The 27,460-nt window shown below is 38.9% G+C and overlaps 1 protein-coding gene across 4 annotated transcripts in view; it reads right to left on the minus strand.

The window, feature by feature from the left end:
• Positions 1–27,460, minus strand: part of kazna (kazrin, periplakin interacting protein a) — a 475,688-nt gene that overhangs the window by 273,823 nt on the left and 174,405 nt on the right. For all 4 annotated transcript variants that reach the window (XM_061976151.1, XM_061976143.1, XM_061976166.2 and 1 more), the window contains exon 3: positions 12,998–13,187. In XM_061976151.1, the coding sequence (XP_061832135.1) occupies positions 12,998–13,187 (190 nt within the window). The remainder of the gene's footprint in view (positions 1–12,997; positions 13,188–27,460) is intronic.

Raw genomic sequence — 27,460 nt, forward strand, 5'->3', positions numbered from 1 at the left:
AACATCAATTTGCTTAATTAATACAAAGATTATTGTAACGGCAGTCTAACGCCACCACAATCGTGTATCATCTATCAATTTGTACTCAAATTGTGCGGAATATGTGCACTTTAAAGTACTTTTACATTTGTTTTGGCAATTTTTTTCTGTGTTCTGTATTGCTGCAATAATTACATGACTATGCTGTTAAACTTGCATGTCACAAAAATCCATTACAAAACATGACATTGTTCTTTGACAAAATGTGTACAATTTCCTTTAAAGTAGGGGTCCCCAAACTTTTTGACTCAGGGGCCGCATTGAGTTAAAAAAATGTGTCCGGGGGCCGGGCTGTATATATATAAATATATATATATATATATATATATATATATATTTAAATATTTAAATATTTATATATATATATATATTTTATTTTTTTATTTTTATGTATATATATATATATATGTATATATACATATACATATATATATACACATATATATATATATATATATATATATATATATATATATATATATATATATATATATATACATATATATATATATATTATATATAAAAAAAAAATAAAAAAATTAAATAAAAAAATTAAAAATTAAAACACTTCATTTTTTAACTTGGGCCTTCCCGTGGGCTGGATTTTGGATGCTGGGGGGCCGGATCCGGCCCGCGGGCCATAGTTGGGGGACCACTGCTTTAAAGGAATAAAAAAAAATTAAATAACGGTCTATTTGAAAACCAGAATTGTTTCAAAAGTGCAGCTTTGGCACTGTTATTGGATAATATGTAATCAAAACCCAACCCTACCCTTGGTGATATCATCATTGTCGAAATTCCTCACGCGTAGGAGTAATTAAGCAAATATAGGCTCTGAAAAACAGTTTGCTGCACATTTGTGCTTCACTACTTCAAGAGAGGACGATCTTAATGTACCCTCATCCGCAAGAATACAGAAAATTAGTGTTTTTTTATATCTTTTTTGCACTTTGCAGAACAAAAGCAACCCTATAGGCTAAAACATCATTGGAGTAGGCTTTCCTCCGAGCGATGTTCCGGCCGCTTCCGTTGTCGCGGTGCCAGGCAACTGTGCTTCCCTCAGGACCCTCGCTGTGACGGCTGTGTGCAATGAACCAGTGACCCTTAGTGTGCACCTCCCCTCCCAACCAAGCCCCTGATGATAAATTACCTAATCCACCAGGCCACAGCCGCTTCTAGCCTGCACCTCAGGGTGGTAAAAGGACAGATAGTGGAAAGAAAAGAGATAGCGAGAGGTAGGCATGGGGGCAAAAAAAAGAAACTGTCTTGACACGAGAGTGGAAAGGATATGGATGCCACATAAAAGTGGAAACAACAGCCATAATCAAGTGCCTCACAGGGACGTGTGTAAGTGATGCTCCATGAGGGACCTGTAAAAGCGCTTCGTTTTTTGAGCAAGACTGAAAAACACTAAGCAAGACATCTTTACAGGTAGACAGTGGCCATAAGTCACTGAACATTCACTAAATACTCATACAACTTTAAGGGTGAATATAGTACATTTATTCTAGCAAGTCTTCTAAAGCATTTTGCACAACCCGTGGGGAAACCACCATTTTTTTTAACGTATGGGGACCACTGCGCCAGCTACCTGAGCCAATAACTCTTAATTGCATTGGGGCAAAAGAAATTGCAATATCTCATGAGAGCGGCTGTTAGAATTACACTGTGATAATAACACAGATTACAGATAACACATTGGAGCTCTAGTTAGAGAACCTCTTGTCTGTTGTAAACTGCAAAAAGGTGTGATTGCCAACAAGGCACGATATTAGGTCTACAGTTTGTCCTCGATTATTCCGTTTCAACAGTGAATTTCTGCAAAATATTGACTTTTCTGAACATTATATGCATTTAAAATTAGGGATGTCCGATAATGGCTTCTTGCCGATATCCGATATTCCGATATTGTCCAACTCTTTAATTACCGATACCGATATCAACCGATACTGATATATACAGTCGTGGAATTAACACATTATTATGCCTAATTTGGACAACCAGGTATGGTGAAGATAAGGTCCTTTTTAAAAAAAATAATAAAATAAAATAAGATGAATAAATTAAAAACATTTTCTTGAATAAAAAAAGAAAGTAAAACAATATAAAAACAGTTACAAAGAAACTAGTAATTAATGAAAATGAGTAAAATTAACTGTTAAAGGTTAGTACTATTAGTGGACCAGCAGCACGCACAATCATGTGTGCTTACGGACTGTATCCCTTGCAGACTGTATTGATATATATTGATATATAATGTAGGAACCAGAATATTAATAACAGAAAGAAACAACCCTTTTGTGTGAATGAGTGTAAAGGGGGGAGGGAGGTTTTTAAGGTTGGTGCACTAATTGTAAGTGTATCTTGTGTTTTTTATGTTGATTTAATAAAAAATAAAAAAATAAAAAAATAATAAAAAACGATACTGGTACCGATAATTTCCGATATTACATTTTAAAGCATTTATCGGACATCTCTATTTAAAATGTTTAAAGTCTCTCAACAGAGCTTTCACACACACTAAAACATATGTCATTTTAACATGAAAACTTAAATGGATACTCAATGTACTCAATGGTAATTCATGGGCTGCACAAATAATCAAATCCTAATCATGATCACGATTTTGGATGCCACAGTTAAATGAGGAGGGTCGTCGGAGTTATAAACAATTAAAACACACGCCTCGTCGGCAGGCATTAACAAACTTTTCCTGGGCTGCCGCAGCCGGTTGCCTCGTTTGTGTTATTAACCGCTGCCCGGATCATGTTCTGTTTTGTTTTTGGACTCCCTCAGTTCCTGTTTTTGTGCACCCCTGGGTTTGTTTTCATAGACATCTGAAACATATATATAAATAAAAGAAATACTTTAATTTCATTGCTCATTTATTTACACATATATACACACATAACACTCATCTACTCATTGTAAGAAAGTCAAGTATTTATTATATATATATATATATATATATATATATATATATATATATATATATATGAAATACTTGACTTGGTGAATTCTAGCTGTAAATATACTCCTCCCCTCTTAACCACGCCCCCACCACACCCCTGCTTATTTCAGCAAGACAATGTCAAGCCACGTGTTACAACAGCGTGGCTTCATAGTAAAAGAGTGCGGGTACTAGACTGGCCTGCTTGTAATCCAGACCTGACTCCCATTGAAAATGTGTGGCACATTATGAAGCCTAAAATACCACAACGGAGACCCACGGACTGTTGAACAACTTAAGCTGTACATCAAGCAAGAATGGGAAAAAATTCCACCTGAAAAGCTTCAAAAATTAGTCTCCTCAGTTTCCAAACGTTTGCTGAGTGTTGTTAAAAGGAAAGGCCATGTAACACAGTGGTAAAAATGCCCCTGTGCCAACTTGTTTGCAATTTGTTGCTGCCATTAAATTCTAAGTGAATGATTATTTGCACAAAAAAAAAAAACACGTTTCTCAGTTCGAACATTAAATATCTTGTCTTTGAATATAAGTTGAAAAGGATTTGCAAATCATTGTATTCTGTTTTTATTTACGGTTTTGGGTTTTGTATTTTGATAAAGACAAGGAAAAACACGTTACTCGTAAAGGCGAGTGCAACCACAAGGCAACAAACATTGCCGGAGACCCGAAGTTGAATCATGAAATGCAACCTTAACCTAGCAAAAACGACACATGATTTATCCGGGAGAGTCTTGATATCAATTTCCTTGACCCAGCCACACACAAAGAAGTTGTAGGCATCCATGCTGTCCCAAGTTTTATCTGCGTTGTCGTGTAGAATGACGTCTGGAAAGTTTAAACTGTCTGGGAACGAAACCAACAGATAATCATTTTGATAACGTATAGGGATGGATTCCAATGCATTTTGATTTTTTGCTCGTATCTGCTTTTCAGTGGTAAGATATGGGCCCCTTGCATACTCAGATACTTCGCACACTGTTGTGGCACAGTAGTAACCTATATGTCATGATTGTGAATTCATGATTAATAAAAAAAAGAATCGGGATTATTATTTTGGCCATAATTGTGCATCTCTAACTAAGATTGGAGTCGGCAACCCAAAATGTTGAAAGAGCCATATTGGACCAAAAATACAAAAAAAAAAATCTGTCTGGAGCCGCAACAAAATTAAATGCCTTACATAAGTCTTATTATGATGGCAACACATGATTTAAATGTCTATATTAGCTTTATTAGCCTACTATAAAAATGACTATGTGTCGTAGGCTGACACAAATCTTTTTTGACAAAAATATTGAAATTCAATATTTATGCTACACATTTTTACAACATTGGAAAACATTAGTGAAACGGAGGCTTCTCAGAAGGTGAGATAACTCCTGGAACTTACTGGCTTAGAATGGCCAAAGGTATAGATGTGTGTGTCCAAGTTAAAGGAAACGACAGGCTGTCTTCCTCTAATGGATTTATTACAACGTTTGCTGTGGTCTGGAACAAGATGGCACGCAAACACATATCGGAAATGCAGCCTATATTACATACAGATAATGTGCCATGAGACAAGCACATAGAAATTAAACACACAGAGGACATAGGTAAAGGCATTTAAATTTGCTCAAATATACCTACAAATGAGACATAATGATACAATGTGTACATACAGCTAGCCTAAATACCATGTTAGCATCGATAACCTTGTAGCTATGCAGTGACCAGATATGCCGGATTAGCGCTTAAACAAGTCAATAATAAATAAATTGTTCGGTAGCATAAATGAGACAAAGTAGCGGCATAAAACACATCTTTCTGTGGCAGCGTCGGAGAAAGTTATACATGTAAACAAACTGTTGCATCACAGTCCGCACAACTCTGGTGACTTCAGGAACAGCCACAATTAGTAGGGCGAAACTGCGCTTGCCAAATACTCTCTCACCAGTGAAGCATAAACAGAAACATAATAAACAATGGACTTTAAAATTTGGATAGATCATGTCATGTTTGTCCTCCTACAGAAACCATACTGAACACATACTTGTTTTCCCCTTCTTTTTCCATTTTTATACATTTTTAATCATTTAATTACTTTTTTATTCCATAATCCCATTGTGATTACCGTATTTTCCGGACTATAGGACGCACTGGATTATGAGGCGCACGGCCGATACGCGGGTCTTTTCAAGTCTATTTTCATACAAAAGTTGCCGGATTAAAAGTCGCTCTAAAGGAGTCATATTATGATTTTTTTCTAAATGGAAAACACTTCCTTGTGGTCTACATAACATGTAATGGTGATTCTTTGGTCAAAATGGTGCACAGATTATGTTTTACAGATCATCTTCAAGCCGCTTTCTGACAGTCGCTTCAGGATGCGCCGTTTTGTAGGCGGTCTTATTTACGTGGCTCACCTTCGACGGCGTCTTCTCCCCGTCATCTTTGTTGTAGCGTGCAAGGACGGGAGTGGAAGAAGTGTCCAAAGATGGAGCTAACTGTTTTAATGACATTCAGAGGGAGCAGCATCTCCTCATCCGTGGCTCACCAGTGCAACAACAAATGTGTCCCGTGAAAAACCGTCCGACCGGAACTCTAACAACTAAAGTTCCTTGGGTGAATAATGAAAATTCACTACACCGGTATATTTTAGTGCTTTCATGGCAAGTTTACTGACAGATATAAGTAAGAACTTTACACTACTTTATATTGGAAATGGCAACAGCGGAGGATGAATGTCCCATAACAAGAAGCTTATTGACTATGGCGGACTACAATGGCAGGAGCACGCACATTTTCAGGACTTATGCGGATCCCAAATACACATCAGAAAGTACCAGGAGGTAAGAAAAGTTGATTTTGCATAACATTGCGAAACAAAACGGCAGATAATATGTCTGCTAATAGGAGCCACTAGGGCGGCGCTAATGAGCGTGGCTCGAGAGCCACGGGTTGCTGACCCCCGGCACTAAATACACAAAAAAAGAATTGTAACTGCCAAGAGGAGGAAAGACAACATTTCAACAAAAACTAGCTGCAACGTTTTTTTTTAAATTTGCAGAAATAAATACTCCAGTTTACACACTGCATTTTTTTTTCTCTCCAAACTGTCATAACGGTCATTTCGAGGCCATATCACCTACATGACTATTTTTGTCGCAATGAGAAGTCGGGTGTTGATGAGAGCCTAATGACTTCTTCACATGACTCCACCACTGAACATAAACCTGGCGGGCATCATTTCGACTAAAGCAGCCGAGCGGTTACGAAGGACGATGACATCAGCGCTCTCGGAGGAACGCCTGTCGTCACTCGCTCTGGCCCGCAAGCACTGCTATGGTAACAACAGCACGAGTGTGAGAGTCAGAGGGGACACGGGAAAGAACAGATAACAACACAAAGCCGTGGGCCAACAACATCTAAATGTTCCAGCTGTGTCACGCCTATGAAGGCACGGGCAGGCGGAGGTGAGGAGAGGAGGAAGCAGGGCGGACCTTGACCAGTGTCGCCTGATCTCTGAGCTTTTCTGCAGACAGACAGCCTGCTGCAGCAGCTGACTGCTATGGAAACAGCAAGTTTGTGTGTGTGTGTGTGTGTGTGTGTGTGTGTTCTTGTATTTCTATCCTTCTTGAGACATCAACAAGGATACGTACCTTCCATATGAGGACCGGTGAACAAGTTAGGACCGATATCATGGTCCCAATACGGAAAAACCATTGCATCTAATAAAGAATGTCTCATTTGCACTCCCTGGTGGTGAAATCTATCAAAATTAAGGGTAGTTCCATAAGGAGGGACTTTTCAAATTAGGGTAGTTCCATAAGGAGGGACTTTTCAAATTGACTGTGTGTCGGTTTTAAAAAAGTGATCTCCCTCTGGTCAACATATGAAATAACAAGTGTGTGTAAACATTTGAAGTGCTCCCCCTCTGGCCAACATATGTAATAACAAGTGTGTGTAATAAATTGAAATGTGCCCCCTTTGGCCAAAATACAAAAAAAAAAAATTTTATATGGAGACATACTGTATTAACTTGAAGTAGATAATGAAGATTGAAACCAATTTCAAACCAAAAAATAATAATAAATTACTAAAAGCAGTCTTTTTCTCACAATGCCTCGACTATTTTCTTATGAAATTGGGAACAATTTCTCATATTCTTTCTGTTTTTGTAATATTGCAATATTTTCTCGTAAATTATTACTTTATGTAAAATTATTACTTTTTTTAATGCAAAATGGTGACATTTGTCGTGTGAAATTCTGACTTGTGTCACTATATCGCCAATTTTTGTGTTGTTCTTGCAAAATAGCGAAATTTTTGAGTAAAATGAAGACTTTTGTCATAATTTTGCCAAGTAAAATTAAGATTTTTATGATATTGCCAACATTTTAAAGTTTTCTTACAAAATTGTGACTTTTGTCAAGTAAAATTATGACTCCCTGCATAAAATTGCCAAAATGTTAAGCTTTTTCTTGTAAAATTGCGACTGTAATTGAGTGAAGTTCCAATTTTTATCATAAAATTGCACAAATGTTCATTTTGTCTTGTAAAATTTTGACCTGCGTTGAGTAAAATTACGACTTTTTATTATAATACTAGAGGTAGGCATTTTTCGGAGGTCTCAAGAAGGTAAGAAATCAAGAATGTGTGTGTGTGTGTGTGTGCCAGGATTTGAAAGGCTTTGGTAACCCATGCATGCTTATGTCACCAACCATGTGTAAATACTCACATCTGTCAGCTATCTCCGTCCAACTGGGTACATGAAGGTAGGAAAGGGACAGCATTCTACAGACTGGGCAGCTATTCAAGAACTCTCAGTAACAGTAACCCACGGCAACCCAACCCCTACTCCCCCCCCCCACTTCTTCTTTAGGGCAGTGTTTTTCAACCTTTTTTGAGGAAAGGCACATTTTTTGTGTTGAAATCATTTTTTGCGCAGAAATCATTAAAAAACGAAACTCAGTTGACAGTAAAAAGTTGTTGTCGCAATTGTTGGATATGACTTTAAACCATAACCAAGCATGCATCGCTATAGCTCTTGTCCCAAAGTAGGTGTACTGTCACCACCTGTCACATCCCACCCTGACTTATTTGGATTTGTTTTGCTGTTTTCCTGTGTGTAGTGTTTTAGCTCTTGTCTTGCGCTCCTATTTTGGTGGCTTTTTCTCTTTTTTTGGTATAATCCTGTAGCAGTTTGGTGTCTTCCTTTGAGCGATATTTCCCGCATCTACTTTGTTTTAGCAATCAAGAATATTTCAGTTGTTTTTAATCCTTCTTTGTGGGGACATTGTTGATTGTCATGTCATGTTCGGATGTACATTGTGGACGCCGTCTTTGCGCCACAGTAAGTCTTTGCTGTCGTCCAGCATTCTGTTTTTGTTTACTTTGCAGCCAGTTCAGTTTTACCGTATTTTCCGCACTATAAGACGCACCTAAAAACCTCCAATTTTGTCAAAAGCTGACAGTGCGCCTTATAATCTCGTGCGCCTTATATGTGGCCCAATATTGAGCCACAACAAACCTAAACTTCATTTTCATAAAGTTTAGGTCTCGCAACTACGGTAAGCAGCCGCCAACTTCATTTTCCCCCGTAGAAGAAGAAGTTGTTCTTCTACGGTAAGCAGCCGCCCCCGTAGAAGAAGAAGAAGCGCGCGGTGCATGCTGGGATATATAACTGCGCAAGGTGTGCCGTTTTGATTTCCATTTGTTTGTTTATGTAAAGACCCCACACACGCTTACGACGCAGAGTTTAAACTTAAGACGATCAGTCACGCAGTAGAACACAGGAATAGAGCAGCAGCGACACTGACTCCATTAATGACGACTTCGACGAGACGGAGTCGGGCATGTTAGATGCCGTATCCGCCCAACTGTTTTTAATTCGGACACTGAAGAAGAAGAATTCGAGGGATTCGTGAATGAGGAATAACTTCATAAAGTGAGCTTTACATGTTTATTTTGTGTGTTGTGTTGTGTGACATTAACGCTTGAGCAACGTTGAGTTATTGATATATTGCACTATTTCGAGTGTTACTATATTGTGATTGCACTAACGTTTGATTTACCGTTACAGTATCAGACTGTTTTTTACGTGTTTATTGAATCAGGGAAAAGTTCAAGTTATGTTATACCTTGCTGTTGTTAAAGGGGAACATTATCACCAGACCTATGTAAGCGTCAATATATACCTTGATGTTGCAGAAAAAAGACCATATATTTTTTTAACAGATTTCCGAACTCTAAATGGGTGAATTTTGGCGAATTAAACGCCTTTCTATTATTCGCTCTCGGAGCGATGACGTCACAACGTGACGTCACATCGGGAAGCAATCCGCCATTTTCTCAAACACCGAGTCAAATCAGCTCTGTTATTTTCCGTTTTTTCGACTGTTTTCCGTACCTTGGAGACATCATGCCTCGTCGGTGTGTTGTCGGAGGGTGTAACAACACGAACAGGGACGGATTCAAGTTGCACCAGTGGCCCAAAGATGCGAAAGTGGCAAGAAATTGGACGTTTGTTCCGCACACTTTACCGACGAAAGCTATGCTACGACAGAGATGGCAAGAATGTGTGGATATCCTGCGACACTCAAAGCAGATGCATTTCCAACGATAAAGTCAAAGAAATCTGCCGCCAGACCCCCATTGAATTTGCCGGAGTGTGTGAGCAATTCAGGGACAAAAGACCTCGGTAGCACGGCAAGCAATGGCAGCAGTTTGTTCCCGCAGACGAGCGAGCTAAACCCCCTGGATGTCTTGGCTCACACCGTCCCTTATGCCACCGAAGATGATCAAGAGAAGAATATCGACCTTAGCTTCCCTGGCCTGCTGACATCAACTCCAAAACTGGACAGATCAGCTTTCAGGAAAAGATAGCGGATGAGGGTATGTCTACAGAATATATTAATTGATGAAAATTGGGCTGTCTGCACTCTCAAAGTGCATGTTGTTGCCAAATGTATTTCAAATGCTGTAAACCTAGTTCATAGTTGTTAGTTTCCTTTAATGCCAAACAAACACATACCAATCGTTGGTTAGAAGGCGATCGCCGAATTCGTCCTCGCTTTCTCCCGTGTCGCTGGCTGTCGTGTCGTTTTCGTCGGTTTCGCTTGCATACGGTTCAAACCGATATGCTCAATAGCTTCAGTTTCTTCTTCAATTTCGTTTTCGCTTCCTGCCTCCACACTACAACCCTCCGTTTTAATACATGCGCAATCTGTTGAATCGCTTAATCCGCTGAAATCCGATTCTGAATACGAGCTAATGTCGCTATAGCTTGCTGTTCTATGCGCCATGTTTGTTTGTATTGGCTTCACTGTGTGACGTCACAGGAAAATGGACGGGTGTATATAACGATGGTTAAAATCAGGCACTTTGAAGCTTTTTTTTAAGGATATTGCGTGATGGGAAGATTTTGAAAAAAACTTCGAAAAATAAAATAAGCCACTGGGAACTGATTTTTAATGGTTTTAACCCTTCTGAAATTGTGATAATGTTCCCCTTTAAAAGATAAACAAAACACCACGTCACTGACTTTACCTCGGGGAAAATAATAAAACAGCTGTTTATTCATTTTGGGAGTGAATAGAGTTGTCAGAACGCTGGTTTGTAATCTATTAATAAAGTTTGACTGACCTATCTGACTGTTTTGTTGACATTCCCTTTAGCGCAGCTCCATCTAATGGATGCATAGGTGTGCCTTATAATCCGGTGCGCCTTATATATGAACAAAGTTTTGAAATATGCCATTCATTGAAGGTGCGTCTTATAATCCGGTGCGCCTTATAGTGCGGAAAATACGGTAATTTCGTTCTGTATAGCCATCCCTAAGCTTCAGTGCCTTTTCTTAGGGGCACTCACCTTTTGTTTATTTTTTCGGTTTAAGCCATACTTGCCAACCCTCCCGGATTTTCCGGAAGACTCCCGAAATTCAGCGCCTCTCCCGAAAACCTCCCGGGAAAAATGTTCTCCCGAAATTCAGGCGGAGCTGGAAGCCACGCCCCCTCCAGCTACATGCGGACCTGAGTGACGTCAGGTGCGCAACACCACGTAAATCGTTGGCCAACCAAAAAGTAACCCCAGAACGCTATAGCCAACATTCACCAGGAGATGGCAACAGACAAACATAGATCACTCTATTACATTCCTCCCCTTTTAGAAATGTATAGAAGTTACTCAAAATAAATAAACAACCCAACCAAAAAATGCAGCAGCTCAATTAAAAAACTGTACTTAAGCCACATTCTTTTTCTTTTTTTTTTTAGTACTGAACTCTTAACCCTCATTTGTAAAAATATAACATGCTTATTATACAAACAGTATTTGTACACCTTTAACACAGATTTTTATACTGTCTTCAGAGATTCAGTTTTTTTGGTGGTACTCCAAACCTTTCTGGGTACCTGCGAAAGGTTGTTCAGCATGGTTAGAAAAATAGTGACAGAGAATAGAACAAGGATGGACAATTCAACCCTTAACTCAACAATGAGTAGATGAGTGTTATGTGTGTGTATATGTGTAAATAAATTAACACTGAAATTCAAGTATTTCTTTTATATATAAATGATAATAAATGGGTTGTACTTGTATAGCGCTTTTCTACCTTCAAGGTACTCAAAGCGCTTTGACACTACTTCCACATTTACCCATTCACACACACATTCACACACTGATGGAGGGAGCTGCCATGCAAGGCGCTAACCAGCACCCATCAGGAGCAAGGGTGAAGTGTCTTGCTCAGGACACAACGGAGTTGGTACTAGGTGGGGATTGAACCAGGGACCCTCGGGTCGCGCACGGCCATTCTTCCACTGCGCCACGCCGTCCCATTATATATATATATATATATATATATATATATATATATATATATATATATATATATATATATATATATATATATATATATATATATATATATATATATATATATATATATATATATCATTTATCATTTATATACTAGTGTGTGAATGTGAGTGTGAATGTTGTCTGTCTATCTGTGTTGGTCCTGCGATGAGTTGCCGACTTGTCCAGGGTGTACCCCGCCTTCCGCTCGATTGTAGCTGAGATAGGCTCCAGCGCCCCCCGCGACCCCAAAGGGAAACGGTAGAAAATGGATGAATGGATATATATATATATATATATATATATATATATATATATATATATATATATAATAAAATAAATATATATATAGCTAGAATTCACTGAAAGTCAAGTATTTATTTTATATATATATATATATATATATATATATACAGTATATATATATATATATATATATATATATATATATATATATATGAAATACTTGACTTGGTGAATTCTAGCTGTAAATATACTCCTCCCCTATTAGCCCCGCGCCCAACCACGCCCCTGCACCCCCCGACCACGCCCCCCACCTCCCGAAATCGGAGGTCTCAAGGTTGGCAAGTATGGTTTAAGCATTAGACACCTTTTTACCTGCACGCTGCCTGCCGCTGTTTCCGACATCTACAAAGCAATTAGCTACCTGCTGCTACCTACTGGTATAGAAGAGTATTACACGGTTACTCTGCCGAGCTCAAAACCGCACCGACACTCGACAACAACACATAATTTGCAGACTATAATTACTGTTTTGCAAAAAAATATTTTTAACCCAAATATGTGAAATTAGATCATCTCCCACGGCACACCAGACGGTATCTCACTGCGGTGTGGTTGAAAAACACTGCTTTAGGGGATCCACTGGCCAGTTTGGGGAGAAATGAGTGGACTTGCAGGCACCAGTGCCAGGAGACAAAAAGAGGTTGTAACTTTACCCACACCAACCAAAGTGCAATGCGACCCCCCCCCCCCCCCCCACTCCTCCTCCTTAAGGTTCACAAGGTTAACTATTCAACATAGAGAGGGAGAGGTGGGGGCTTTTGTTCAATTCCGCTCACTAACCGGGCTTTTTTTTCCTCCAAGTTACGTCCGATTGTGCACAGCCGGCATGGAGCTGTGTGGTCTTACCGTTGTGGTTGTGCTGCAGGCTCTCTAGCACGCCGCCGGAAGGGTCGCCAGCCCCCAGCTCGGTCAGTCTGCGGCTGGTGGCGCTCAGCTCCGAGCGCAGGTTGGTCACCTCCTGGCTGGCCGACTGAATGGCCCCGTCTATGCGCTGAGCCAGCTGCTTGTTGTCATCCATCATTTTTAGGATTTTTGCCTGCACAGAGGGGTATCCGGAGAAGGTGTCATGCTGACAAGTTGTGCATTTCCAGAAGAAGGAGGATGTCCATGAATAAATCCGTCTTTTGGTATTTTTTTTTTTTTTTAGCCAAGTTAATTCCTCAAAGCAGTTTGTCCTTTTGAGTCATCCGGCTTAGGGGGAATGTGAATCTGCCAGAGGGAGAGAGTGTGTGTGTGTGTGTGTGTGTGTGCATGCATGTGTGTGTGTGTGCATGCATGTGTGTTCTGAAGGTACACCACAGTGTGTGTGTGTGTGTGTGTGTGTGTGTGTGAAGCCTGCACTGCCCCTCAGTAAAATGTGCTCACTGCAGCTGACTGTTGAAAGGACACAGCATTGAGAGATGACAGGCACCTTTTTTAAATGGACCGTACCATTTGCACAAATAGTCGGAGGGGGAGTGAGCTGGGAATGGGAAGTGGCTGTTGGCCCCCCACCACCCCCCGGCACAGCTGTTTTGTAAAGATATTGATGTGAGGTTCTGGGATTTTAGTGTTTGACTGAAGTGAAAAATACCAGCGGTGGGAAAACAGATTGACGTGAAGCTGTTGAGATACCACTTCCTGTCTCTCGTGTGTGTGTGTGTGTGTGTGTGTGTGTGTGTGTGACCCTCCCTCTGTGGCCATAGGGAAAGGAAGTCATTCACAAAAAAACCAAAAAAAAACCAGCAAACTTTATATACAGTATAAAAAAAAGTGATATCACTAATTTTCTTTCTTTTGACAGGTGTTTGTTTGTGTTTACAGTATTTTTCCCACTATAAACCGCTACTATTTTCCTACACTTTGAACCCTGCGGCTTTTTTTCGAAGCCCCTAAAAGAACATGGAGGGAAAAAAATGTTTTTGCGGGATCTCGCAAATGTTTTTTTTTTCGTATGTCAGTGAACTGTAAGTGAAACAGACAACGTGATGGAGGAGCCTACCCGTTATCAGTGAGAGACGTTTATTTATGTATATTTTAGTACTGGCCTAACATATAAAGAAGTCATTCACAAAAAAACAAAAACAGCAAACTTTAAAATACAGTATAAAAAAAGTGATATCGCTCATTTTCTTTCTTTTGGCAGATGTTTGTTAGTTTGTGTTTACAGTATTTGTCCCACTATAAACCGCTACTATGTTCCTACACTTTGAACCCTGCGGCTTTTTATGAAGCCCCTAAAAGGACATGGAGGGGAAAAAATGTTTTTGCGGGATCTCGCAAACGTTTTTTTTGTCGTATGTCAGTGAACCGGAAGCAAAACAGACACAGCGATGGAGGAGCCTACCCATCATCCGTGGGAGACGTTTATTGATTTATAGTTTAGTATTGGCCAAACATATAAAGAAGTCATTCACGAAAAAACAAAAACAGCAAACTTTATTTACAGTATAAAAAAAAGTGATATCGCTCGTTTTCTTTCTTTTGACAGATGTTTGTTAGTTTGTGTTTACAAAATTTTTCCGACTATAAACCGCTACTATTTTCCTACACTTTGAATCCTGCGGCATTTTACGAAGCCCCTAAAAGGACGTGGAGGGGAAAAAATGTTTTAGCGGGATCTCGCAAACGTTTTTTTTTCGTATGTCAGTGAACCGTAAGCGAAACAGACAAAGCGGTGGAGGAGCCTACCCATCATCTGTGGGAGACGTTTATTGATTTATATTTTAGTACTGGCCTAACGTATAAAGAAGTAATTCACAAAAAAACAAAAACAGCAAACTTTAAATACAGTATAAAAAAAAGTGATATCGCTAATTTTCTTTCATTTGACAGATGTTTGTTAGTTTGTGTTTATAGTATGTTTCCGATTATAAACCGCTACTATTTTCCTACACTTTGAACCCTGCGGCTTTTTACGAAGCCCCTAAAAGGACATGGAGGAAAAAAAATGTTTTTGCGCAATATTTTTTGCGGGATCTCGCAAACGTTTTTTTTTTTTTCGTATGTCAGTGAACCGGAAGTAAAACAGACAGCGATGGAGGAGCCTACCCATCATCCGTGGGAGACGTTTATTGATTTCTATTTTAGTATTGGCCTAACATATAAAGACATCAAATTGTATTATGGTCCCACAACACAGCACAGATGATGGGTAGGCTCCCGCATGCTCCCGCTCCTCCATCGCTGTTTCACTTCCGGTTTACTGACATAGGAAAAAAAAAACTTGCAAAACATCCATGTCCCTTTAGGGGCTCCGTAGCTTATACAACAAATCATGGATTTTTCATCGCTAACGGCCTCGATGTTTTGTGTTCAACAAATAGTTAAACACCGACAGAGACGCCGAAAAGGTGTGTTATTGTCTGTGCAAGTACAAATATTTAGAGATGTCCGATAATATCGGACTGCCGATATTCTTGGTCGATAAATGCTTTAAAATGTAATATCGGAAATTATCGGTATCGGTTTCAAAAAGTAAAATGTATGACTTTTTAAAACGCCGCTGTACGGAGTGGTACACGGACGTAGGGAGAAGTACAGAGCAGTTGCGTCTCCCAGTCATACTTGCTAACCCTCCCGATTTTCCCCGGAGACTCCCGAATTCCAGTGCCCCTCCCGAAATTCTCCCGGGGCAACCATTCTCATTTCTGCCGATTTTCTCCAGACAACAATATTGGGGGCGTGCCTTAAAGGCACTGCCTTTGCGTGCCGGCCCAATCACATAATATCTACTGATTTTCACACACACAAGTGAACAGCCGTACAGGTCACACTGAGGGTGGCCGTATAAACAACTTTAACACTGTTATGAATATGCGCCACACTGTGAACCCACACCAAACAAGAATGACAAACACATTTCGGGAGAACATCCGCACCGTAACACAACATAAACACCACAGAACAAATACCCAGAAGCCCTTGCAGCACTAACTCTTCCGGGACGCTACAATATACACCCCCCGCTACTCCCTACCCCCCTAACCTCCAACTCAACCCCGCCCCCCCCAACCCCGCCCACCTCAACCTCCTCATGCTCTCTCAGGGAGCATGTCCCAAATTCCAAGCTGCTGTTTTGAGGCATGTTAAAAAAAATAATGCACTTAGTGACTTCAATAATAAATATGGCAGTGCCATGTTGGCATTTTTTTCCATAACTTGAGTTGATTTATTTTGGAAAACCTTGTTCATTGTTTAATGCATCCAGCGGGGCATCACAACAAAATTAGGCATGCTATTGTGTTAATTCCACGACTGTATATATCGGTATCGGTTGATATCGGAATCGGTCATTAAGAGTTGGACAATATCGGAATATCGGATATCGGCAAAAAAGCCATTATCGGACATCTCTACAAATAACAGAAGAAATGAACAAATTAAACAATATAATAATAATAAATTAAAAAGGTGGTTTGACAAAAACAGACTATCTTTGAATCTCAGTAAAACTAAAATAATGGTATTTGGTAACAGTAGAAGAGAAAGTCAAATACAAATACAAATAGACGGAGCAGATATTGAAAGGGTAAAAGAAAACACATTTTTGGGTGTGATAATAGATGATCAAATGAATTGGAAATCTCAAATAGTAATCAACAAATAGTTAAATATTGACAGAGACACCGAAAAGGTGAGTTATTGTATGTACTAATACAAATAATAACAGAGGAAATGTAACAATTTAGGCAGCACGGTGAAACAGGGGTTAGTGCATGTGCCTCACAATACGAAGGTCCTGAGTTCAATCCCGGGCTCGGGGTCTTTCTGTGTGGAGTTTGCATGTTCTCCCCGTGACTGCGTGGGTTCCCTCCGGGTACTCCGGCTTCCTCCCACCTCCAAAAACATGCACCTGGGGATAGGTTGATTGGCAACACTAAATTGGGTGAATGTGAGCGTGAATGTTGTCTGTCTATCTGTGTTGGCCCTTTGATGAGGTGGCGTCTTGTCCAGAGTGTACCCCGCCTTTCCGTCCGAAGGTGAGATAGGCTCCAGCACCCCCCGCGACCCCGAAAGGGACAAGCGGTAGAAAATGCATATTAGAATCTCAGTAAAACTAAAATAATGCTATTTGGTGACAGTAGAAGAGAAAGTCAAACACAAATAGAGATAGACGGAGTAGACATTGAAAGGGTAAAAGAAAACACATTTTTTGGGTGTAACAATAGATGATGAAATGATTTGGAAATCTCATGTAAAAAATATACAACATAAAGTAGCAAGGAACACGTCAATAATGAACAAAGCAAAACATGTTCTAGACAAAAAATCACTTCATGCTCTTTACTGCTCACTAGTGTTACCATATGTGAGTTATTGTGTAGAAATATGGGGAAACAACTACAAATGTGCGCTTCTTTCACTAACTGTGTTACAAATTAGAATAATACATAATGTTGGATATAGAAAACATACAAACCCTTTATTTATCAAATCACAATTATTGAAATGCAACAATTTGGTGCATTTGAATACAGCTAAAATGATGTACAAAGCAAACTATAACCTGCTACCCAAGAATTTACAACAATTCTTCTCAACAAAAGAGGAGAAATATAACCTTAGAGGAAAATCTAATTTAAAACGTGTATGCTTGTACAACACTTAAAACCTTTAGCATATCAGTATGTGGAATTCAATTATGGAATGGATTAACCAAAGAAGTCAAACAAAGCACCAATATGATTGAGTTTAAGAGACTGTTCAAACTACAAGTGTTCACAAAGTACACAGAACAAGAATCATGATAAATATCTTGAACCCTTTTTTTATTTTGTATTTTTTTATTGAGATGAAGATTATTTATGTATTTAATATTTGACATCACATAGACAAAGATAAGACCTTCTGGAGGAAAGTCCTGTGGTCAGATGAAACAAAAATTAGGGATGTCCGATAATGGCTTTTTGCCGATATCCGATATATCGATATTGTCCAACTCTTTAATTACCGATACCAATATCAACCGATATATACAGTCGTGGAGTTAACACATTATTATGCCTAATTTGGACAACCAGGTATGGTGAAGATAAGGTCCTTTTAAAAAAATTCATAAAATAAAATAAGATAAATAAATTAAAAACATTTTCTTGAATAAAAAAGAAAGTAAAACAATATAAAAACAGTTACATTGAAACTAGTAATTAATGAAAATGAGTAAAATTAACTGTTAAAGGTTAGTACTATTAGTGGACCAGCAGCACGCACAATCATGTGTGCTTACGGACTGTATCCCTTGCAGACTGTATTGATATATATTGATATATAATGTAGGAACCAGAATATTAATAACAGAAAGAAACAACCCTTTTGTGTGAATGAGTGTAAATGGGGGAGGAAAGTTTTTTGGGTTGGTGCACTAATTATAAGTGTATCTTGTGTTTTTTTATGTTGATTTAATAAAAAATAAAAAATAAAAAATACCCAATACCGATAATAAAAAAACGATACCGATAATTTCCGATATTACATTTTAACGCATTGCCGATATTATCGGCAGGCCGATATCGGACATCTCTAACAAAAATTTAGCTGTTTGTCCACAATACCCAGCAATATGTTTGGAGGAGAAAAGATGAGGCCTTTAATCCCAGAAAACACAAAAAAAATTAGAAAAAAATTATAATATGACCCCTTTAATGCGCCTTTTAATCCGGTGCGCCTTATGTATGAAAATAGACGTGAGCTTTATAATCCGGTGCGCCCTATAGTCCGAAAAATACGGTAATCACATTGGGATTATGGAATAAAAAAGTAATTAAATGATTAAAAATAGTCAATAAATAATTAAACTTTTATAAATAAAAATGTAATTTAATACATTAGATAATATATTGACATGTTGCTGGGAGTGACGTAGGCTTCCCAAAATTTCTTTCGACACCTTTTTGTAGATTGTTACCGCATAGTACAGCATTGTTTTGTACCAGACTATCAGAGTTTGTATATGGTATGTGCTCAATCACCTGTTACGGTCTTTTTTTTTTTTTGGTTTGCACCATGAGTGAACTAGTGGTCTTGTCTCGTCACCTCCTTCTGCTTTGGCAGCATGCCATGAAGCTCGTTTCTACAAGGGGTTCCAAATTGACTATGTTTGAATACCTTTAAAAATAACTCTTCCTCAAGCAAAACAAAAGTGCTTCTGACCATTGCCTGCATGGCTCAAGAACGTCACAATGTCATAAGATAACTTCCATCCATCCATCCATTTTCTACCGCTCGTCCCTTTCGGGTTCGCGGGGGGTTAACATTAATTGTGACACAAAAAAATTATTCCAAGCAGCCCATCAAATTGCTCCACACTGCTATAAAGTAGAACTCCACAGATTTATATTTGCATAGAATCGGAGCCTTTTATCAGTGGTTGTCAAACTTTTTTCAGTGATGTAGCCCCTGTGAACATTTTTTTAATTTAAATTTAAATACCCCCTAATCAGAGCAAAGCATTTTTGGTTGAAAAAAAGAGATAAAGAAGTAAAATACAGCACTATGTCATCAGTTTCTGATTTATTAAATTGTATTACAGTACAAAATATTGCTCATTTGCATACTTGCCAACCTTGAGACCTTCGAATTCGAGAGGTGCGGGGGGCGTGTCTGGGGGCGTGGTTAAGAGGGGAGGAGTAAATTTACAGCTAGAATTCACAAAGTCAAGTATTTCATATATATATATATATATATATATATATATATATATATATATATATATAAGAAATACTTGACTTTCAGTGAATTCTAGCTATATATATACACAGGTAAAAGCCAGTAAATTAGAATATTTTGAAAAACTTGATTTATTTATTTATTTATTTCAGTAATTGCATTCAAAAGGTGTAACTTCAAATCATCAAAATTAAATGAAATAAACATTTGAATGCATCAGTCTGTGTGCAATGAATAAATATAATGTACAAGTTACACCTTTTGAATGCAATTACTGAAATAAATCAAGTTTTTCAAAATATTCTAATTTACTGGCTTTTACCTGTATATATAGGGATGGTTGATTGATTGATTGATTGATTGAAAGCGGATGTGAAAACAGGCTGTCGACACGTCACTCAGGTCCGCATGAATTTCGGGAGATTTTCGGGAGAAAATTTGTCCCGGGAGGTTTTCGGGAGAGGCCCTGAATTTCGGGAGTCTCCCGGAAAATCCGGGAAGGTTGGCAAGTATGCTCATTTGTAGTGGTCTTTCTTGAACTATTTGGAAAAAAAGATATAAAAATAAGTAAAAACTTGTTGAAAAATAAACAAGTGATTCAATTATAAATAAAGATTTCTACACACAGAAGTAATCATCAACTTAAAGTGCCCTCTTTGGGGATTGTAATAGAGATCCATCTGGATTCATGAACTTATTTCTAAAAATTTCTTCACAAAAAAATAAATCTTTAACATCAATATTTATGGAACATGTCCACAAATAATCTAGCTGTCAACACTGATTATTGCATTGTTGCATTTTTGCATTGTAATGAATGGACTAGCCTACTTGATTTGATGTTCAGTTTATGAATTTACATTCATATTTTGTTGAAGTATTATTCAATAAATATATTTATAAAAGGATTTTTGAATTGTTGCTATTTTTAGAATATTTAGAAAAAATCTCACGTACCGCTAGGCATACCTTCAAGTACCCCCATTTGAGAACCACTGCCTTATATGATATAATCGCTGTGTAACTTTGTAAATTCCCTTTACGCTACTTTTTAAGATGTAAAACTGTGGCGCTGAACAACCAATATATTTTTTACGAGGATCTCCACTGGTGGCCACCAGCTCATGTCCTTCAAAACATCAATATTGATTTTTGTTTTGAAGACAAGGCAAGTGTTCAGTCCAAATTACTGTTCATGATGTAAACACTATGACATCACTAATAATTATCAAAGCATTAGGATTCTCATAACGACAATGACGCTATTTATCGACATCTTTGAAATCTTTGATCAAATCTAAATGATGATGTAACTCACCCAAATAAACTTTGAATAATTGATTGATTGATATTTACTGTGATGCTTTGCTCCTATGTTAATCAATATGCATTGTCCTAATCAAATAAAGTCATTCAGTTCAGCACTTTCGTGGCCATACATACAGGAAAGACCTTTTGCTCGAACACCGTACTCTCTCTCTCAGCAGGAAGGCTGCCATGTTGTCGTTTCCGAGGGTTAGGCGCATTTTCAGTTAAACGCGTCCTGCATAGGATAAGCACTGCAATGTCGCAGTCAGAGTAGCGAGCAAGCAACTGCTGTGTAATCCTAGAAACTGATACCAGAGCTTCAGGCACTCTCAGCGTTTGTGTGTGTGTGTCTGTGTATTTGTGTGTGCTTGTCTCAAACTAAACTTATCTGAGCGGCCACAACAGCATGCAACACAAGCACACGCATGCCCTGTACTCGGCAAATGAACATCATGTTATTTATAGATGACCCTGCTCCTGCTACACACAGGCACACACAAAGTGATACCCAGGGGTGTATTTCATGTCATATACAATAACATGCGGGATTATGTGATAGATTTCTAAATACATATTTTTTGGTTCAAAATTGATGGTATATTTTACTTGATATTTCATATTGTACCAATATTAAAAAGGCTACTCCGGTGCAGTGTTTTTCCACCTTTTTTGAGCCATGGCATTGAAAAAATCCGGAGGCACACCACCAACAGAAAACATAAAAAAAAAATAAAGCCAATATTGACAATAAAAAGTTGTTTTCACAATTGTTGGATATGAATTCAAACTATAACCAAGCATGCATCACTATAACTCTTTTCTCAAACCCTCCCGGATTGTCCGGGAGACTCCCGAAATTTAGCGCCTCTCCAAAAAACCTTCTGGGACAAATTTTCTCACGAAAATCTCCCAAAATTCAGGGCCGAGCTGGAGGCCACGCCCCCTCCAGCTCCATGCCGACCTGACCTGTTTTCACGTCCGCTTTCCCACAATATAAACAGCGTGCCTGCCCAATCACGTTCTAACTGTAGAATGATGGAGGGCGAGTTCTTGGTTTCTTATGTGGGTTTATTGTTAGGTAGTTTCATTAACGTCCTCCCAGCGCGGCAACAACACACAACAACAGCAGTCACGTTTGCGTCTACCGTAAAGCAGTTTGTCTGCCGTAAACAGCAATGTTGTGACACTCTTAAACAGGACAATACTGCCATCTAGTGCACATGCATAGGTGACAATAACATCTAGGGCTTTTAGAGAGTGCAGTGCACAACTGCGCACACAACAAGGAGACGAAGCAGAATGCATCATCAGAGAGGGTGTTCAGCATGGTTAGAAAAATAGTGACAGAGAATAGAACAAGGATGGACAATTCAACCCTTAACTCAACAATGAGTAGATGAGTGTTATGTGTGTGTATATGTGTAAATAAATGAACACTGAAATTCAAGTATTTCTTTTATTTATATATATATATATATATATATATATATATATATATATATATATATATATATATATACATATATATATACATATATATATATATATATATATATAAGTATTTCTTATATATATATATATATATATATATATATATATATATATATATATATATATATGAAATACTTGACTTGGTGAATTCTAGCTGTAAATATACTCCTCCCCTCGTAACCACGCCCCCAACCACGCCCCCCGCCCCACCCCCGACCAATCGGAGGTCTCAAGGTTGGCAAGTATGGTGTACTGTCAAGACCTGTCATACCAAGCCGTGACTTAATTTAAGTTTGTTGGTGTTTTCCTGTGTCTAGTGCAGTGGTTCTTAACCTTGTTGGAGGTACCGAACCCCGCCAGTTTCATATGCGCATTCACCGAACCCTTCTTTAGTGAAAAATAAAATGTTTTTTTTTCTCAAATTCAAGACAAAGTTATATGTTTTTGGTAACACTTTAGTATGGGGAACATATTCTAAATAACAAAGACTTAATTTAGAGTTATTTGGTTTGGGTTCAGGTCAGGGTTAGGGTTATAATAAGGCCATGCCGAATAAAGCATTAATAAGTACTTAATAATGACTAGTTAAGAGCCAATATGTTACTAATTTGCATGTTAATAAGCAACTAATTAATGGTGAATATGTTCCCCATACTAAAGTGTTACCATGCTTTTTTTTACTGGTGCACAAAATGAACCGTGCATGAACATCACCTTGTTCAAACAACAAAACCAACACAGTGCATAAACTCACAACAAATTACACACCTGCAAATCAGTCAAATGTTGCCGTATCCGTGTTTTGACCTCCGCCGAACCCCTGAGGCCGACTCACCGAACCCCTCGGGTTCGATCGAACCCAGGTTAAGAACCACTGGTCTAGTGTTTTAGTTCTTGTCTTGCACTCCTATTTTAGTGGCTTTTCCTCTTTTGTTGGTATTTTCTTGTAGCAATTTCATGTCTTCCTTTGAGCGCTATTCTCCGCACCTGCTTTGATAAAGTTGTGCGGATGCTATCCTTCTTTGCGGGGACATTGTTGTATGTGATGTCATGTTCGGATGTGCTTTGTGGACGCCATCTCTGCTCCACGCGCCGTAAGTCTTTGCTGTCGTCCAGCATTCTGTTTTTGTCTACTTTGCAGCCAGTTCAGTTTTAGTTTCATTTTGCATAGCCATCCCTAAGCCTTTTCTTAACGGCACTCGCCTTTTATTTCTTGTTGGTTAAAGCATTAGACACCGTTTTACCTGCACACTGCCTCCCGCTGTCGTCTGCATATTGTGATCACGACAAACCATCGTCGTCGTTACCAACATCTACAAAGCAATTAGCTACCTGCTGCCACCTACTTATATGGAAGAGTATTCCACGGTTACTCTAGACAGCTGAGACACTCAACAACGGCACATTATTGGTGGATTATAATTACTGGTTTGCAAACATTTTTAAACCAGTTAAGTGAAAGAATAGAATAGAATAGAATATATCTTTATTGTCACTGTACAACGAAATTGCAAGCAAAAACTAATTTAGTGCAAATCCATAACACATAAGAACATAGATAAATAGATAAAAATACATAAAATACATAAAAATACCAAGCACACAGCTCACATGCACAGTCATTATTGTCGTCTTGTGTTCAGCGACACTATTGCTCTCGGGTAAAAAGTGTTCTTAAGTCTGTTTGTCCGGCATTTTATTGTCCTGTATCTCAGAAGTTCAAAAAGTTTATGTCCAGGATGAGACGGGTCCCTTATGATGTTTTGGGCCTTTTTGAGGCACCTGGCACTGTACAGTTCATCTAGGGAGGGGAGAGAGCAGCCAGTGATCTTCATGGCAGTTTTTATGGAATTACATAATCTCCCACGGCACACCAGACTGTATTTTACGTGTGCTGCGGCACAGTGGTTGAAAAACACTGCTCTAGAGGATAGGATAGGACCCAGGATAAGGACTAAGGTCATGCAGTGACTTGGAGCTAATGAGCAGAACCTTGTAATTGATTTACAACAAAGCCAAAGGAGGTAAACAAGTACACGGGGTGTTGTAGCAATGCTTTATGTCCAGGAGGAAGTTGTGTTGCTGAATAAACAATTGATGGTCCATTTACTGAGGCAGCTCCAGCTATTTACTGTAAATCCAAGGACAAAGTCCCAAATCTTTAGAGTCCTGTTGCTCTTGGTCTTGCTCTTTTGACATTAACTAGTGTTGGTGTTCTGATGAATGCTCAGGGTTTTGGTACACTTTTACTCGTATATATGATTTGAAGAGGTGGGCACGTACATGTGCACACACACACAAGCATGCACAATGGAGCCAAGTCATAACATTTAATTTTCACGATGGCAGTTTTTAATGATGACCGCCACATTTCATAATTAATGGGAATTTAATAGGACAACTCAAAATAATCCGTCACCAGCCATTGCACGCTTGGAATAACGGCGTATCATGTAGGGCCAGGTATTGTCAAGGTCTTCACGATAGAATACATATCACGATACTTGAGGCACGATAAAATGCAGTATTGGTTGTATTGTAGTATGGCCGTTTTGTGCTAAATATGTTTCTAACCAGTGCCTGTAACACGGCAGAAAAGCAGCTAATCAGACAAACTAGAAAAGCCATTGATGTCTGTATTCATCCTTAATGAGATGAATAAGATGTTCTTTTCTTAATAAGGTTAAATATGTTTATCAGGATTCTTCTTCCAAGTACTTTGTAAATACTTTAAGTTTGAACAGGTTCTTAAAGAGGAACATTATCACAATTTCAGAATGGTTAAAACCATTAAAAATCAGTTCCCAGTGGCTTATTATATTTTTCGAAGTTTTTTTAAAAATTTTACCCATCACGCAATATCCCTAAAAAAAGCTTCAAAGTGCCTGATTTTAACCATCGTTATAAACACCCGTCCATTTTCCTGTGACGTCACATAGTGATGCCAACACAAACAAACATGGCGGAAAGAACAGCAAGCTATAGCGACATTAGCTCGGATTCAGACTCGGATTTCAGCGGCTTAAGCGATTCAACAGATTACGAATGTATTGAAACGGATGGTTGTAGTGTGGAGGCAGGTAGCGAAAACGAAACTGAAGAAGAAACTGAAGCTATTGAGCCATATCGGTTTGAACCGTATGCAAGCGAAACCGACGAAAACGACACGACAGCCAGCGACACGGGAGAAAGCGAGGACGAGTTTGGCGATCGCCTTCTAACCAACGATTGGTATGTGTTTGTTTGGCATTAAAGGAAACTAACAACTATGAACTAGGTTTACAGCATATGAAATACATTTGGCAACAACATGCACTTTGAGAGGGCAGACAGCCCAATTTTCATAAATTAATATATTCTGTAGACATACCCTCATCCTCGCTCTTTTCCTGAAAGCTGATCTGTCCAGTTTTGGAGTTGATGTCAGCAGGCCAGGGAAGCTAGGGTCGATAGGGGGTTTAGCTCGCTCGTCTGCGGGAACAAACTGCTGCCATTGCTTGTCGTGCTAGCGAGGTCCTTTGTCCCTGAATTGCTCACACACTCCGACAGATTCAATGAGGGTCTGGCGGCAGATTTCTTTGACTTCATCGTTGGAAATGCATCTGCTTTGAGTGTCGCAGGATATCCACACATTCTTGCCATCTCTGTCGTAGCATAGCTTTCGTCGGTAAAGTGTGCGGAACAAACGTCCAATTTCTTGCCACTTTCGCATCTTTGGGCTACTGGTGCAACTTGAATCCGTCCCTGTTCGTTTTGTTACACCCTCCGACAACACACCGACGAAGCATGATGTCTCCAAGGTACGGAAAACAGTCGAAAAAACGGAAAATAACAGAGCTGATTTGACTCGGTGTTTGAGAAAATGGCGGATTGCTTCCCGATGTGACGCCACGTTGTGACGTCATCGCTCCGAGAGCGAATATTAGAAAGGCGTTTAATTCGCCAAATTCACCCATTTAGAGTTCGGAAATCGGTTAAAAAAATATACGTCTTTTTTCTGCAACATCAAGGTATATATTGATGCTTACATAGGTCTGGTGATAATGTTCCCCTTTAATGTGGATCATTTTAGTACATTGTTTGATTTCTTAGCTTAATCCATTGCATTATTTAGCCTTTAGCAAAGAAAAATCCACAGATTATTCACAAATTTGTATAAGCCGCAGGGTTCAAAGCTTGGGAAAAAAGTAGCGGTTTATAGTCCGTAAAATACTCACTGTGTGTATTATGTCAGCAGCCAAAAGGAGCTTTGCTAAACTGTAACTTGTTTTGAGAATGTTTTATCATATTTTTACCGAATAATATATTGCGATAATGGGTTTTGACTCGAATTGTGAGCCCAAGAATCGGAATTCCCATCCCTAGCAATCATGTGCAGTATTAAAAATGGTCCTAGTTCTTTTGAGTGATAGGAGGTTTAGTTTTGCTTTTTCGGGAAATACATATTCCAACTGCCGTGCTTGCTCCCCAGTATTGTTAACATGTTGATGCTCTGGGGAACTAAGGCTATGTCTACACTAAGCCGGATGACCCCTTAAACGAATAATTATTTAGCCTAAGCCCCGTTTCGGCCACATTAAACTATCATTTAAGGTTCCCATCCTTGGTTAATTTTTTATACGGGTAAGTGCGCCGTGTATTTCTTGAATCTCTTTCTAAAGCTCTTAGCTTTGTATGGACTCATTGATCGTTTACAAACTGAATTCACCTACTCATTGGCCCTGTGGTTAGAGTGTCCGCCCTGAGATCGGTAGGTTGTGAGTTCAAACCCCGGCCGAGTCATACCAAAGACTATAAAAATGGGACCCATTACCTCCCTGCTTGGCAGTCAGCATCAAAGGTTGGAATTGGGGAATAAATCAC

The sequence above is a fragment of the Nerophis lumbriciformis genome, linkage group LG01, assembly GCF_033978685.3.
Source record: "Nerophis lumbriciformis linkage group LG01, RoL_Nlum_v2.1, whole genome shotgun sequence".
Lineage (NCBI taxonomy): Eukaryota > Metazoa > Chordata > Actinopteri > Syngnathiformes > Syngnathidae > Nerophis > Nerophis lumbriciformis.